Raw genomic sequence first — 17970 nt, 5'->3', positions numbered from 1 at the left:
TTAAGGAAAAAAGTAGCTTTTTGAAATTATTGCTTATTAGGTTGCAAACAGCCACAAACAGTGCCCCTATGAAATTCTTCTACTGACTTCTCAGCATAAATGTTTTATGGCACAAGTGGTATCCTAAGACTTATCCCTCTGTTTTGTATTGGAGGAAGAACTACACCTAAAGACTGGATTCTTAACAAAAAGTAACAGTAATAATAGCATGGTAACTACTAAATAGTATGCCAACATTTACTAGAGTGATAAGGCTCTTACTATATGGCTAGTCTTTCCTTGGGATTTACCACAAAGCAGAGGGTGCTTTGTGGGGGAATGGGATTTCATACACACCTTTCAGTCCACGGACATGGTGGAGAGCACATAGGGGCTGGAAACACTGCTCGTCACCACTACCACACAGCTGTGCTGGCACTGTCCTGCTGGTTGTCAGCAGTTGAGGATACTGGAGGAGCAGTGTTGTGCAAAAACAGATGCCTGAGGATTATCTGGCTTTGATTTCAGGTAATTTTTTTAAAATTTTGGTTTGTTACTTCGCTTTAGTTTAGCAAAGTAAAACTAGTGTTAGTTTGCTTTAGTCTTCTTGGTTTAAGTCAAATGATGTCTATCTTGTATTGAATCCTTCAAGGTCACAGGTCTTTGCTTAGAGCAAAATATAATTAAATTTACCTGTCAGTAAAATAAAGAGAAATTGAGGGAAAAGGAGCTTGTAATGTTCCCCTCTCCCTCCCCAGTGCCATTAATCTAGAAGGAAACTAGTTTTCAAAAGAAATTTCAAAAAGCTGATAACATAACCACAGACATCAGAAAAATTGGTTTTCTGTCCACTTTTGAGGTATGTTTTTATACCTGAATCTACTTATGCAAGATCAAACCCTCTATACTCATGGATTTATCATGGTAGCTAAGAAGATCAGTGAGAGTGTGAGGTTGTCTCAGGTAGTGCCTCTTCAGACTCACAGGGTGAGTTTTAAGATATGACCATCTAATATAGAGGCAGTTTGTTGTCATTTTGCAGTGCTTCCAAATGGTTTGAAGCTTGGAGTTAGCAAATTTTCGTGCGGTCAAAGCATTTGCCTGTGCCAACAGCATAGCCTCCTAAATGCACTTGATATTACACCTTCTGTTTCTGCTGCCGTTACTTTTCAAGCCATGAAAACAGCTGCTTATTTTGGAGTGTGAGAAGTATTATTTAATTTCTCCAGTGGCCAGAAATCATCTACACTTCTCTGAAATGATATGGTTTTCTCTGCTAAATAGCAAAGTTAAGAGGTGGCTTCTTGGGAGCACACACAACACAGGCCACTTTCCTTAGCGCTGCTTTTATTTTTTTCCTCTTAATTTCATGTCTGTTCACAACAGGTGCTATGAAAGGTGCTGATTTGTTTGTTGACCAACGTGGTCATGACAGAAGGCTGTGCTGCCATTCAGTGGCATCTTGATAGGCTGGGGAGTTGGGTGGTGAGGAACCGTATGGGGTTCAGTAAGGGCAAGTGTAGGGTCCTGCACCTGGGGAGGAATAACCCCAAGTCAGGGGCTGACCTACTGGAGAGCAGCTCTGTGGAGAAGCACCTGGGAGTTTTCATGGATCACAGGTTGATCATGAGCTGGCAGTGCCCTTGTGGTGCCAGTGGTGTCCTGGGGTGCATCGGGAAGAGTGTGGCCAGCAGGTGGAGGGAGCTCCAGTGATGCCACATCTGGAGTCTTGTGTTTAATTCTGGCTTTGGTACAAGAGAGACAAGGTACTACTGGAAAGGGTCCAGTGGAGGTCACAAAGATGATGAGGGATCTGGAGCATTCCTCTTATGAAGGGAGACTGTAGGAGCTGGGCCTGTTTAGTCTGGAGAAGACTGAGAGAACTCAAGAATGCACACAAATATGTCAAAGGCAAGTGCCAAGAGGATAGTGCCAGACTCTCTTCAGTAGTGCTCAGCAATAGTATGGGGAATAATGGCCATAAACTAAAACACCAGAAATTCCACCTCAGCCTGAGGAAGAACTTTACACTGAGGGTGGCAGAGCGCTGGAACAGGCTGCCCAGGGAGGGTCTGGAGTCTTCCTCTCTCAAAACCCATCTGGATGTGTTCCTATGCCAACTGCTCTCGGTGACCCTGCTTTGGCATGGGGTTGGTGGGGATGAGCTCCGGAGGTCTCTTCCAACCCCAGCAATTTTGTGATTCAAGTTTGAGCTGTGGTGTGAGTTTAGGACTGGATAAATTCATCCGTTTGGAGGCTAATTCTTTCCCCCTCCCTTTTTTTCTGTGCTACGCAGTAGCGCTGCAGCTCTGGCTGTACCAAAAGCCGGCGCTGTCAAACACCGTTTGTTTTAAACCACGTTTTTTCCAGAAGCAGCAGCTCCCGCCTCATCCCGGCAGCGTGAGGGGACGCGGGGGGCGGGGCCGAGCGCGGGTCCCGCCCCGCTTCTGTCACGTGTTTGAGGGTCACGTGAACGGCGCTCAGATGGCGGCGGCGCCGCCGCGCTGAGGGGAGCCGGCATGGAAGTGTTCATCCCGTCCTTCCGATACGAGGAGAGCGAGCTGGAGCGGGGGTACACGGTGAGGTGCGCCGGGGCGGGGCAAGCCCGCGCCTCGGGGCGGCCATGTGGCGGGGGCTGCGCTGGGGCTCCCGGTAGGCATCAGCGTGCCGGGGCCGTCCTCCGCTCCCTGCCCAGGCCAGCCCTGAGCTGCCCAGCGCAGCCCGTCCTTGCCCTGCCAGCCCTGCCCAGCTCTGCCCAGCCTTGCCCTATTCTCCCCAGCCCTGCCGTGCTCCGCCCTGCCCTGTCCAGCTTTGCCCTGACTAGCCCTGCCCGTCTGCCTGTATAGCCATCCCAGCCTTGCCCTTCTTGTCCAGGCCGGCCTTCCCGTGCCCAACCTTGCCCTGTCCAGCGCCGACCATCCCTGCCCTGCCCCTCTCGCACAGGAAGGCTGGTCTCAGCCCGTCAGACACCTGCTACACCACAAGAGCTCTGTTCTGTGGGGCAGCAGCGACAGCGGCTGGTGCAGCGTGACCAGCAGGGGAGGAGAGGCCGCTCCTCCCTTGCCGCTCGGCCCTGCTGGAGAGGCACATGCTGGGTCTAGGTCTGGGCTGCCCAGAACAGAAGCTGGAGTGAGTCCAGTGCAGGACCAAACACGGTGAAAGGACTGGAGTGTCTCTTGCATGTGGAAAGGGTGAGAGACCTGGACTGCTAATCCTGAAGAAGAGAAGGGGCAGGGGCATCTCTTCAAGGTGTACGGATGATCTGAATGGAGAGAATGAGGGGGCCAGACTCTTTGTTTTGGTGCCCAGTGACAGGAGAGGTGGCAGTGGACAAACATCACAATGCAGGGAACATAAGACAAGACTGGTTCCTTATCATGAGGGTGGTCAAGTACTGGCATGGGTTGCACAGAGGACTGTGAAATCTCCATCCTTGCAGGTTCTCAAAACCTTCCTGGACACTATCCTGGGTAGCCTGCTGTATAGGTGACCCTCCAGGAACAGGCAAGTTAATCTGCACAGTTTTTAGAGGTCTTTTTCGTTCCCAATAGTTTTCTCATCCCACAAAACTGTTGGACTGTAACACTTTCACATGTTGCTGGGTGGAGACAGGTGGACCAAAACCCAAGGTATTTGTGTGAAAGTGGATATTCAAAGCTTGCTTCTTTTATTAAATATATTCATTTAGTAGCTCAGACCTCATAAGAAATACCAGAAGAAAAATTGAATCCTGTGGAACTTTTAGAAGATTAATCCATGTAGGCATAATTTCATGAAGCAAGTTCATCTTCCTGATGCTTAATGCTGTATATTATTTGGTCCTCACTACTAGTAAGTGTTTGCAGGCCTTGCAAAAGATAAACCACTTTAGATCTATTAATGTGGGACTGTAGCAGCATTAATATTTCTGCCTCTTGGGTGAACTTAAATGTAAGTGACTCCCTACAAGACACCTATGTGATTCTGGGGACTTGGCTTTAGAGCATTTTGACTGAGTGTGATTACAATAGCACAGGCTGATCCTACCATGTCCTAGTTGAGTGATTGCTAAGATTTTCATATTACACAAATAGGATTTTTCGAAGTAATGCTTATTTTTAGTATTTGCTTTTAGTGAGTTTCTATTTCTTTAAATGTAATTCTGTCTGTGACTCCTGCTATCTAGAGGATTCATTCAGGTTTTTTAAATTTCATAAATGTTAAGCTGTGTAAGGTTCAAAGAAGTCAGAAATGTAACTATATGTTTCTAGAAGTCTTTCAAGAAAATGATCCTGAGAACAAACATGTTCTATTACAACACTGTTGATTGTTACAGCACTTTTCCTCTTGAGTCATTTAGTGGTGATGAGTCAGTCTCATGGATCTGAAAGTTGCTGTAGTTCAACAGACTTTGGTAGTTTTTCCTGCATGATTATTTTGCCATTTCAGTCAGATTCTGTACTATTTTGCATACAAAAATGATCATGCTTTATGTTGACCATGAAACTGTACAAGGAATTGTTGCTGAAGTTTGTCTGGGTCAGGCATGCTTGTAGGAGAGGATATGGAAAACTGTTCTGATAATAACATTGTGTCTTTCCTTTATGTTTTAAGGAGGTTATGGACTACGCATGAGGAAGGCTTATGCCAATGTAATTGTGAATTTGTTATATTGCTAAATGATTTGCATAAGTATTGTTCCAAGCACAGAAATTCAAAGGGGTACACTATATGTCCTCCTTCCAGTGAAACTGAGGTTAACAAAAGCTTACCAATGTTCTGTATTGCTTATGAACTTATACAGGCAATTCACTTCAAGTTAGTTTTCATCATCAGCTTTACAGTATTAACATTTAAAACAGTTTGATGAGAAAGGTCAAAGAAGGTGTACTCCCAATGAACACTACTGGCAAACTGGTAACAATGGACAAGAAGAGGCTGAGCTACTTAACTTTTTTTGCTTCAGTCTTCACTTGCAGTCTCTTTTCCCACACTTCTCAAGTGGATGGACTGCAAGGCAGGGAATGGGGAAGTAAGTTGCTTCCCTACTGTAAGAGATGATAAAGGTCACGAAGAACCTACCTAAGTCTATGGATGCTGATGAGATGCATGCCAGAGTCCTGAAGGAATTGGCTGATGTAGTTGCCAAGACACTCTCCATGATATTTGAAAAGTCTGTGAAATCCCAGGTGACTGGGAAAAAGAGTACCCATCTTTAAAGAGCATAGAAAGGAGGACCTTTGGAACTACCAACCTGTCAGTCTCACCTCTGTGCCTGGGAAGATCATGGGACAGAATCTCCTAGAAGTTCTGCTAAGGCACATGGAGGCCAGGGAGGTGATTTGAGACAGCCAGCATGACTTCACCAAGGGTGAGTCCTGCCTGACCAGCCTGGTGGCCTTGTGTGATGGAGTGACTACATCAGTGGGTAAGAGAAGGGCTACACATGTCATTTATCTGGACTTCAGTAAGGCCTTCAACACAGTCCCCTCCAACATTCCTCTCTAAACTGAAGAGAGAGTTGGATTCAGTGTATGGACTGTCAGATGAACAAGGATTTGGTTGGATGGTCACATCTAGAGGGTTGTGGTCAGTGGCTCAGAGTCTCAGTGGACATCAGTGGCAAGTGGTGCCACCAGGGGTCTGTACTGGCACCAGTGTTATTTAATACCTTATTAATGACATAGGCAAAAGGATTGAGTGCACCCTCAGCAAATTTGCAGGTGACACCAAGCTGAGCGGTGCAGTGACACTCCTGAAGACAGGATGCCATCCAGAGGGACCTGGACAAGCTCCAGAAGTGTGTCTGTGGGACCTTCATGAGATTCGAAAAGGCCAAGTGCAAGGTGCTGCACCTGGGTTCAGACACCCTCGGTATCAATCCAGGCCTGGGGGATGAAGGGATGGAGAGCAGCCCTGCTGAGAAGGACTTGGGGGTGCTGGTGGATGAGAGGCTGGACATGACCCAGCCATGTACACTCAGAGCCCAGAAAGCCAAACGTGTCCTGGGCTGCATCCAAAGCAGCGTGGGCAGAAGGGGAAGGAGGGGATTCTGCCCCTCTGCTCTGCTCTGGTGAGAGCCCACCTGGAAGGGGTCTGTTACATTCAGCTCTAGGGTCCCTAACACATGAAAGAGAGGGACTGTTGGATTGAGTCCAGAGAAGGGCCACAAAAAATGGATCAGAGGGATGGAGACCTCCGCTTTCCTCTTTCACTGAGGAAAGGCTAAGAGAGTTTGTGTGTCCAATCTGGAGAAGAGAGGGCTGCAGGGCTCCATTTTTGCAGTATATAAATGGGGCTTTTCAGAAAGATGGGGATAGGCTTTTTAGTAGGTCTTGTTGCAGTAGAACAAGGTGCAGTGCTTTTAAACTAGAAGAAGTGTAGACTCAGAGTAGACCTAAGGAACACAGGTTTTACAGTGAGGGTGATGAAACACAGCAGAGGTTGCCCAGAAAGGTTTCAAATGGCCCAGCCCTGGAAACATTCAAGGGCAGTTTGGATGGGGCTCTCAGCAACCTGATCCTGATTATATCCCTGCCCATTGTGGAGGGGGTGGATCAGATAACCTTTAAAAGTGCCTTTCAACCCAAACTATTACACGATTCTGTGATCACAGGAGTACCACTTTACACAGGTGATCTTTTTACTGTTATATTTCCCGCAAGTGCTAACTTGCTCAAAATTAAAATGTTTTGTTGGACTGGAGTAGCTGGAACAAGGAACTATCAGATATTATGCAACTAATAGCAGAAAAGGATGATGGAAGCAGATAGAAGATTGCTGATGTGCTGACTGCCCACCAGCCAAGTCACATTCCAGCGGGTTACAGAGGGTGCCTTCTGCACTGTGACTGCCAGGGCCATTGCAGAGAAGCAGCACTCACAAAGGGTTTTTTGACAAGAGTGGCAATGCTCAGAATGGCAATGCTAGAAACAGGGATGGTGGTGACCTCCTGCATGAAATGAGAGACTGAAGGGAGAGTTGTTCCTCTCTGTGGTGACTCTGCATTGCAACCATTACACACTTTCCTGACATCCCTGTGTTTCTGGTTCCTTATCTTTAGCAGAACAGAATCCAGTTCCCCTGGATGCAGACTGCTACTGTGTGTTCTTCCTGGAAAGAAAAGACAGAAAAGGGATGTTTGGCCTTTTCTTTATGGGAATTCATTACCAACTTACTGGTTTGTTTTCGGCTTAACCCTGTTGTTTCAGATTATTTTCTTTTTCCCTGTGGTGTGACTAAGCAGCACTTGGAAAGTGGAATGGGCAGAGATCCATCATTTCTGGGGAGAGGGTGAAAATGACTTGCCATAGAAGGTAGAAACTTCTCTCTAGCTTCAGAGGGAAAACTAAAGTGCAATTAAGAAATAAAAAGGGGGGGGGGGGGGGGGGGGGTCTTGACCAGAGAGGTAAAATATTGGGGAAGATAAAAGATTAGAAGGAAAAATTAGGGTAAAACCTTATTATGCAACATTTGAGATTGGGGTCTGTCAATAAAGTAAATGGGAAACACACTTCTTTCAAAAGTGTTTGTTTCAGCAGCTCAGCTTTACTAAAGCACTATTCCTCTGGTATAAAATCTTGCAAGTCTTTTTCCCCCCTCCCCCACACAAAAAAAGCCAAACAAAAACCCCAGAGTAAATTTGCACTTGTTCCAGTTCTGTTTGGAGTATACATAAAATGATGAAACACAGAATATGGGAAATGGCAGTTTTCCTGGTGGACAATTAAATTTCATTGTCAGTTTAAATTGATGACACTAGCTTCTAAACTATTGAGCCTGTGCTAATAAATGCAACAGTTGTTCATAATTTGGCAGTGAATGACCTTTAAATGTAGGCGCTTACTAAGGATGTCCCTAGAGAACAATTCAACTTCGAAATGACATCCACGTGTTCTTGTTGTCATTTAAATATGCTCCCTTTGTCAATAACAGAATAATAAATACTAGTTAGATTTCTAATGTTGATTCAGATCCCAGGAAACTTACTGAATAAATTAGTGTACATTTGATTTATATTGACCAAAAAAATTTTACAGTGGTGTATTGCAGGTCAAGGTGACATACATTTAAATGTGTTGTAGAGCAGAGGGCATACTTGACTGACACAAGTGCTTACTGCATTTTTAATTAACACTTCCAATACTACTCTCCAAATTGCTCCTGGAGTTGCAAATGTAGAAGCAAGATCTGACATGTAAGATCATAAACTAATGTGGGTTTTTTGAAAGTCCATAGGCTTTACCTCCACAGAAGCAGCAGTTTAATTACAAGGCTATACTTCTGTTTGTGGAAGTATAAAACCACGAAGATCTAAGGTTTGGTATAGTTTATGTATTTTACAATTCTTTGCTGTTGAAATAAATGTACACAGAGTCAAGAAGGGGAGTTTTTAGTAGTTCTTCCATGAAGACCTAGAATAAACCACAATAGCAAGTTATAAAGGGGGACTGTTTATAAGTTTCATGATTACAAAGCCTGGAGGGAGCAATTGTGAGTTTACATAAAAAGATTTCAAAGCATTACTGTTCTAGCCCTTTTGCTTTCACTTTTCTAGACTGTGTAAAATTGGTAGTTTTAAAAAATTCTGAACAGATTTTGAGTGCCTTGAGTATGAAATCTGCCAGGGTGAAGACTACTTGCTTACCAGTCAAGCTTTTATAAGCCCACCATTTATTAACCTTGTGTCACAAGTACTGTTGAAATCAGTGACACACCAGTTACTCCAAGTTCAAGGAAGTTCAACAGAAGTATTATATCTATTAGGTCTAATTAGAGGTTTTTACAATCTCAGTGTCTTCATAGAGGATTTTCAAATGTTTTGCTCTACAAGGGTGTCAGAGTAGGTCTGTACAGATTCTCTCCTACAGGAATGGTGAAGATGATAAAAGATAATTTTACAGATGTCAGTGATGTGATTTCAGAAAAATGCTGTTTTGATCATTGCTTTTTGTGGGTTTGAAGTTCCAATGAAGGTGCATGTGTTAGTGGAGGAAACAGACTTGATAATTTAAGCCAGATTGCTGCTACTAAACATACTTCTTTTTTTTTTCAGGGGGTAACTTGTGCATTTGTCAGCAGTGACAATTAAATTTCTTTCCTCAAGTCAGTTTTCCTGTTTGACAGACTTTGTCAGTGATATGAAACTAACCACTTGGTATGCAGTGAGAACCTGAAGAGCATAAAGTAAGACACAAAGAATTTTGCAGTGCACATGATGGCAGCTAAGGCAGAAGCCAGGAAGAAGTAAAACCAAAGTGAAAACTGGCTGAATTTGTATGTAGCGATCAGTTGGAGCTGTGGACAGATCAGACAGAGACATGTATCTCTGGTGATCTCCGGTTGCTGTGCAATTGGTCGAAGGCCCCCTGATTCACAGTCGTGCAATCTTAATGGAAAGGGCCATGTAAGATTTCTCTGGGCAGGAAATACCTTTTGCTTTATTTGCAATGGGAGGGTCAACAGTTGAATATAGAAGCAGCAGCATGATTACCTCTGTCAATTTTCACCTGAAAGACCAAAAGTTGACACATTCTATCAGTACACTACAACTGCAAAGCATCCATTATCCATTCCTCTCACAGTATCTACTGGTTTGCAGTTTTAATGAGGAACTTGCATTTTCAGAATGATTGTGGGTAGCAGGGCATTCAGACTTGCATCACAATAAAGATATATTTGAATTGTATCTTTGAGAGGTATTGGCGACAAAGTTTTGTTAATAATGTAATACTATCAGCGGAATTATTTCATCAGAAGATTAATGCTTAACTGCTTCTGGTGGTGTTCCCAGATAGCGTCAAGTCATGATAATTGTAAAATCTTTTCAACAAAGATAGTGTTAAACTTCTGTACATTCTTCACTAGCCAGGAGTGAGAACACACCAGGCTTTAAAATGCAACATGAGGGAAGATGTAATAGATTTCTCCCTTTTTCTTACTGTAATGCAATTTTAATTGGTCTTTGAATTTTTTAGTGCTTGATGTAGTTCATTCCAGGTTTAATTGATAATTAGTCAGCATTGTTATGTAATTTATTAAGTTATCTTGTCATTTCAGTATATGAGACCTAAGAGGTGCTTCTGTGTAGAGTGGTTGGTGGGATAACTTCAGTGCTGCATTTGGGTACAGTAGAAATACTTGGTTTAGGTATGCACCATGGAAGTGTGCTAATGGAGGCTTTTGAGCTACTGTATTCTGCATACTCTTACTATTAGTAGCCATTATTTTTTTGTGTTTACAGGAATTATATGAGGATTTGTATCAACTTTTCATGTTCTGTTTTCTATAAGCCTGAAATTTTTGTGGCTTGGGGAAGATTAAAATAGCATTTTGGAGAGCATTCTGTAAGAGGATTTTGATGACAAAACAAAAGTGTTGTCGTGCCGTTTCAAAGCGGCATTGTATTTTTAATAGAAAATGAAAGGACAAGTGTATGTAGTCCATTAATAAACTTATTCTGAGATGTCCTGATGATAAAAGTCTTGCAGCCAGAGCATGAATACCCTCTTCCTGTGAACAGTCTTTTTAAAGTTATTATTTCAACCTATATATTGTGTTATAAATTTCACGTTTCATAAACCAGTAAATATTGTAGGGTTGGTTTTTGTTTTTTGTTGTTGTTGTTTGTTTTGTGTTTTATTTTTTTTTAAATAAAGTATATGGGGCACAGCAGTCAGGCTTGGATACTTTCAGGCATTGAAATAAGATGAGACAGAAGGAGCATACCATGAGTAAGGAGCACCATGTCCATGCCAGGTTCAAAACAATGTTTCTTCTCATTCCTTCTCTGTTGGTGCAGTGAGAGCTCCACCTCCCGTTCAAAAAAACCTTCAGTTCTAAGAGCATATAAATAGGAAATCTGAGAAGATGATTTTGGGTGTTGAATTTGCCCTTACTACAGTAAGTAATTTATGAGAAGCGACATCCAAACCTCCACTGCAACCTACATCTAATACATTATTTATTTAGATGTCACAGTCTTTGTGGGTCCCAGTTAAGTCCTGGGCCTCTATGAGACAGTTGCAGAATAATGTACATGCTACACAGTTTCAAAAATCACTCTTGAAAGGGGTTGCCTACATTTGATAATAGTTGTTTGCCTGATGAGATGCTATGAAAAGCATTGTATATCCAAAAAGGTATTCGTACTATTTGAGTACTTAATTCTTTAACAGAGTGAAAAGAGTATAAAACTTCTGTGAAAGTCTTCTCTCCCACTAGGTTACCTTGAAAATGGTAAGATAAGAATTACCAAACTTCATTGGTTTATTTTTTATATTTCTTGTCTCTCCTGTAATTGATTCACTTTTAAAAAAATGGATCCCCTTTTTATACCAGAGCAGAAGGTATTCAAGTGCTGCAGTATCTTCAGATTGGCAAATAATGAAATCTAAAGCTTTCCTTATAATCTTTTACAAAAGGGCAAACAAAGTCTTGATGAGGTAGTTGAAATAATCAATTGTTCAACAGCAAGCCTGCATTGATTACAATACACTGCTCTTATGAAAAAGGACCATATGTGTTGAGAAATACATACTTCAGCTAACTGCCTTCACTTCTGGTTTTGAACAGGACTCTTTCTTTGTGTATAGATTCACTTCTCTACTCTTTATTGAGTAATCAGGCTCTTACCAGGAACAGGACTCCCTGATCATGTGTCTTCCTTGCAGTTGAGCTGTGATGGTAATTACAATCTGACTTTCTTGTTCCTTTAAGATGTGGGGAAAAAAAATGAAACTATGTCTTCAGTTTAATAACAAATTAACAGACTAGTACATTTATGATAATGTTGGGGAATGTAATAAAAATACTAGCTTTGCTTTAAATATGTGAAGAAATAGATATTTAGGAAAAAATTGCAAACCAACATTGGATTTGAAAGTTATGCCATTATAGAATCAGTAAACCTATTAGCCTATTATTTTACTGATTTGTTCCAAATGCTAAGAAAAATTATCTCCTGTGATGACGTACTCCCTATAAAACTTCAAAATGCTTCTATACTTACAAACAAGTTTGAGAACATGTGATAGCTGGTTTCTAATTAGAGATTCATTCGCCCACTAAAAGCCAAAGACATCCCTTCTGGGTTTATGTTCTAGCAAGGGAGCATAAAAAGTCAGTAATTACTGAAAACATCTATTTTTGGTGTTGAATAGAAAATGCCAAAGGCCTTTCCTTTTGCTGAGTCCTCAGAATGGGGATGTGATTGGTAGGAATGGCATCTTTGCACCATTTCCTCTGACGTGGTGACTAGAAAGCTCAAGTAGATTCTGAAGTATGGCTGAGTTTGGGGTGGGTGTCTGTTGTTTCATTTGGTTGGTTTGGTTTTTGTTTGGTTGTTGTTTGGGTTTTTGGAGGGAGTTTTTTGTGGGTTTTGTTGTTTTTGTTTCTTTTCTTTAATTTAAAATTTCCTTTTCATATTTGTCCTCTCTATCAAAATCTGTTGCTAATTTTGGTTTTACCTTCCCTTGTCAGAAATGTTTCAATATTGGACATCCAAGTTTTGCCATGAATTCTTATTGACATTTGGGATGAGGGAAAGAATATTTTTATGAGTGTTTTACAACAATTCAGTAAGAACTTGATGAGAATGTTATTGCAGATAGTAATTTTCTTCTCTCAAGCCAGTTCTTATGGCGGCCAGAATTAGAGGCAGAGTAGGAAAATATACTTTGTAAAGAGTTCAGCACTTGCAGATAAGAATTCTTTTAACATTTTATCTTTTGGTACCTACTTGCTACTATATATTTGTCTGGGAAATAAGGAGAATGTGATAATGGGGACCAGAAACAGTTTTAAGGTTCTTGGTAGAATAATTTTTTCTTTACATGCATTTAGTCTTCATATTTGAATATTTGCTTTCCTGGTTTGTATCTAATTTCAGCTTAAAAAACCTCTAAATGTAGTTTTAAGGGTGAAAAAACCTGGTACCATCTGGTTTGTAGTATGGAACTCTAAATTAAAAGAGTGATTTTATTTTGTCTAACCGGTGGGAGAAAGAAAGAAATTTCTTCTGAAATAAATTGTTCTGTAAACTAAGAAAAGATGACTAGAAGTTAGTTGCTTAAACCATGAAAGTCACTGCTTTTTTTTTTTTTTTTTTTGGTTAAGTGTGAATGTTATCATTACTATCTTTGAATGCAGTGGCCAGGATAATACCACTAACACAAAACTTTCCTAATTGGCTAAGTGTTTAAATAATACATTTTGTGAACTGATACAGAAAATGTTAGTTTTGAAGTGTGTTTGGTATCTAGGAAAGAACTGGTAACATGCTGCACATTCAGAACTATTTTTTGCTACTAAATTGTCAAAAATTGCTGATTTGAAAGGGGGTAAAAACCTGCTTAAAGTAATCACAGATACCACTGTTATCTGTTACAGGCTAAGAACTTAATGCCCTATTGCTCAAATGAGTTTTTACCATAACGAGATAGCTATATCACACTCCTAAGTGAAAAGCTCATGAACTTGCCTGCATGGTTATTTCCAGCCTCCACTCTTCTAACAAGCTCCCAAAGTTGTTGTTGCTTATAAAAGTGGAAAATGGACCTGATAAAAATGTTTAGTCTGTGGAGCTGTGTTTTATTTATCATATCACAAAAGAGCAATGTTTTGTTGCATCATGGTCAAAATAGAAGCGACCTTGCTTGTTCGTGAGTGCTCAAAGCCTAGAGATAAGAGGCAAAGTAATAGAGTACAATAGAAAGAGTGTAGTGTAATTATTTGTGGCTTGTCAAGTGAAGCCCTTTCAGGCCCCAAGTGATTCAAATCTGGGAACTCTGCACAATTCTGTACACTAACCATAGCCAGCATCAGAGAAATCTCACCCAGCTTCTCCGACAGTACTGAAATTGCATCAGTTTGTCATGCACTGAGCATGCCAGCTTCACACAATATCATTTGCTTGCAAATGGGCCTGGCCCCAACGCCCTGAGACACATTCTTTGGTATCTGACTCTTGGCCTGTGATTTGTCATGTCTCTAGTGCTATCGGCGTGAAGTAATTTTAATAGATTCTGATGGTTTGCTTGTGGAAGGTAAAGAATGCACTACAGATTGTGTCAGGTAGCTTTCTATGGCATGTAGTTTGGTGAAGGCCCTCATGATGGTGATAGCCAAACAAAGAGGATGGAGAAATGAGAACCCTATTTTGAATGGTATTTAACACTGCCCTTCTCAACACCCTGCTGTGGACATCTTTGCAAACTCAGCAGGTCCAAGAAATTAGCAGCTCAACAAAGCAGTGTTATTTGTGCTTTAGAGTTGTTTATGGATGAGAGATACAGCAGAAAAACAGTGGCTATTTTTTTGTCCTTATTCAAAAAGTGTGTAAGAGGTGTAAAAATGTTAATTAGTTTCCAAGAAGTAAACTGGATATATATTTGTCTTGGTGTTCACCTTTTTATTATTTGTTTGAAGTGTTAGTACTCTCTAAATAAAAATCCCTGGGTTTTTTAGCAAGTATATTATTTCATACTGTAAAAAAAAAATTAAAAGACCTGTGCAATTTATACTAACATGTATCTTTTATAAAATTATGTAACTATGGCCTAGAAAAATAGATTTCTGAATAATTTCTTAATAGATTTTAATTGGCATATTTATTTGACAATTATTTGATCACTAAATATTTGTTTGAATCATTTTCTTACACTATGAAGTAAGTATGTGGCATTTTTTTTACTCTTCTTTTGACATCACTGAGATGAGATTATTTTGCCATTGACAACTCTGATCTTTGCATCATTTTTTTCAGCTGACTTCCTTAATTGATTACTACTTTGTTGTTGGAGCCTGCAGCATAGCTCTCCAGAATTCTGCTGACACCAATCGATTAATGTGAAGGTGTTAGTTAGTGATTTCATCTAAGAAACATTCAAAACCCTGTCAGTAATCTGTTCTTAAAAACTGCCAGATCATTGAATTTTGTTATTTTGAACATGTTAGTGTGGGTTAACAAGGATTTCTGTGGACAGCCAAAAAAAATTTAAAAAAACAGACCTTGAAGTGACTCTTGTGGGAAGAACAGATTTTATTCAGTCATACATTAATATAATATACATGCACATGCCTTAATATTTAAAAGACTGTTTTAAAATATGTTCTTATTAATATTTAAGGTATCTCTCAGGAATTTATAAAAATGCTTCAGCACAAACTATTTCTTTTTATGTTTACCTGGGGAATTTTTGACAGCCGTGTAACTCTAAGCACCCCGCTAGCAAGTCTCTGCAAGTCTGCCACTTTTTTTCATGCTGTAGTTTCCACATTTGCTTAGCAGCTTTGCATAGCTAAGCAAATTTTTAAAATGAGCCTGCATTTTTTCCCTTTTTGTTCTAAATAAGTTCAGAAAAATAATGTTGTTTTATACAATTTCTCAGAGTAATTCTGTGTTATGACCAGAACTCACTGTTCAGTGTTGCACAAAAGAAGAAAGAAGTAAGGGTTCTTTTTAAGCATGATGTTAACTTATGAAAGCATATTTTGCTTTTATTTCTTGGTGGGTTTTTTTGTAGGATGACTTCTTAAAATAGACATAGATTTTTACAGTGTGCTAGCCTTTGTGTATGCTACTTGTGCATCAGTAAAACATCTCTGCCTGATTTCCAAGGGGTGGTTGTGGAGGGTACAAGTTAGTTAAATCCAGTGAGCATGCTGTTATCACAGGTTTTGTTTGTACAGAAGGCAACCTGAATCAGTTGCCACTACACCAACATCAAAACCAGCAAAGTGCTGTGGTCAGTATAATATCCTTATATTCAGATACACAGATGAGCATGCCACACACGTGTTTGTGGGTGCAGATACACAGAAGCACATGCAGATGTCAGCGTCGGGAGGATTTATTGGGTTGTATTGCTGAAGATTATGTTTGAGTTCCAGTATGACTTGATATTTTAGTGATGTGGATGATGGAGTAAGAATGTCCTTACTTAAATTTGCCATCAACACCAAAGGTGGAAGTGACTGTGGACATGCTGGAGAGTGAGAGTAGAATTTAAAATAATTTTGATGAATTGGAAAGTTTATTTAAGAAAGGAAAACAGGGTGCTAACTCAATAGGAACTGGTGCCAAGTATTGTATTTCTCAAAAAAGAATCAGTTACATGGAGTAACACCCAAAAGATTAGGCAACAGATATTCCTGAAAGGATCTGGGGGTTATCATGCATCACAGGATGGCTGTGTCACAAGGCAAATGCATGTTGGGGCTTCAAAAGATGAATGTAACAAAAAAGTCACTGATGTGGAGTGTATACTAAATGTGGAGTACTGTGTCCAGTTTTAGGTACTGCATTCTAAGAAAAAGTGTAGACAAAATAAGGCGATGTATGTGCTCCTACAACCAGTTACATTGCTTTCTGGATCTCTGATCAATGGGAAGAAGAAAATACAGCAGGACCTCTTTAGATCAAAAACAAAACAGTGAGTAGGAACTGCATGACAGTCACCAGCAACAAAAAAAATGTTGAAAAAAGGAGGCAGTTGGTCTGTGGATTGGCAATGTTGTGGTCTTACTCTGTGCAGTTATCTGTCCTATCCACCAGAAGTATGGGGCTAATTATGAAATGGTGCTGAATAATAAAGATACTGCAGCACCAGAACACTCTTGAGGAGCAGGGTGTGGAAGCTTTGTCTGGAGGTGGCTTAGGAGTTTCTGTTAAGAATAAGTACAATTAGTCCTGCCTGGAGACAGCAGGAAGAGCTAGATAACTTCCAGAAACACAGAGCCAGAATAGACCTCAAGCTGCTTTTTGTGAGCCCCCCTTGACACCTGGCTGTCATCCTTTGCATTATTTCAAAAATTTTGTTTATCCATCCTCTAATCTATTATCTCGTATAAATTCTGTGGCTTTCTAAAACTCTTTAAGAGTCCAAACAGAGTAGTTCTTCTCCTCTCCTGGGAAATGTAGAGGCATCTCATAATGGAACAGTTGCTGAAACAATCATGAGTTTCTCCATCTCTGTTTCTTTATGCAAGAGAAGAAACATAATTTGTTAGTTTGCCCAGGTAAGCCTTTTTCAACGTCTTCCTGGGAGGTAAATATTCTAGTTTTTTCCCCAGTTTTAGACACAGCTAATATTATTCAGTGAAGTATTTGTGTTTGGTATGTATCCCATTTGATGCTTCAGAATTGGACTGCTTGTATGTGGTTCCATAACTTTAAATGTACATAGCAGTGAAGGGAGGTGCAGAGCATCAGAGCCAGCATTTCCTATAAGCTAGTCAAGAAACTGCAAAAATTCAGTGCTACTCTTACTTCAGTCAGTATGCCTCTTCCTGTGAATAATATTTGCCACAAAATGAAATCTAAGTGTTTAAATAGCTAGATGTGTGGCTTTGTAAGAGGTGACTAGATTGGTGGCTTAGCTGTGAAGCAGAAAGTAGTGCGGGGACAGGAGGGTTAGGACTCCCATCAGAGGTCTGAGTCTCTACTCCTGGTCCCGCTCACAGGTACATTTCACCTCAATCCTGTGTCATCTGAAGGGGCATGAAGATAGACTGTACAAGTTAGAAGGCTCTTCAGGTTTACTAAATGACAGAAATAACAAGACAGAACAATTTGTGCCATTTACTCCCAAGTATTTTCAGGAGCTGATAAAAAAATTGTATTTTTAAACAATTATTTTGAGGGATTTGTAGGGCAACAATTTTTTGCCAAGTTATATACCTTATCTGCATAACTTGCTGTAGGTATCACCTAGTCTTGCATTTGGTTAATGAATTAGATACATATTTTTAATTTTGTAGGAAGAGTTGCTGCTTTGTCAGTGTGTGCTCAAACATCAGCGTTATCTCCATTTCCTGATGTTTATTGCACGCTCACTGGTTGTGCAGACCTTGTCTCTGCCCTGGTGCAGGGCATTATGTGATGATTCTCAGTAGTAAGTTCTTGTTTGCTTGTTCCTTTGTGCTTTCTAGTAGGCACTGGTATGATCCATTCCATGGTGTGATCATGTGCCTTGCCAGAAGTCGAAGACAGAGCAGTGCCAAAGAATAGAG

General features: G+C 40.6%; 1 protein-coding gene across 1 annotated transcript in view; it reads left to right on the top strand.

Annotated features, from left to right (window-relative positions):
* The first annotated feature begins 2452 nt into the window (after nucleotides 1-2452).
* SNX24 (sorting nexin 24) overlaps nucleotides 2453-17970 on the top strand; it is an 88953-nt gene continuing 73435 nt past the window's right edge. The window contains exon 1 of the mRNA XM_082301377.1: nucleotides 2453-2558. Coding sequence (XP_082157503.1) covers nucleotides 2499-2558 — 60 coding nt within the window. The 5' untranslated portion in view covers nucleotides 2453-2498. The remainder of the gene's footprint in view (nucleotides 2559-17970) is intronic.

Source organism: Coloeus monedula (genome assembly GCF_965178545.1).
Source record: "Coloeus monedula genome assembly, chromosome: Z".
Lineage (NCBI taxonomy): Eukaryota > Metazoa > Chordata > Aves > Passeriformes > Corvidae > Coloeus > Coloeus monedula.
This window is presented reverse-complemented; position numbering and strand designations above follow the sequence as displayed.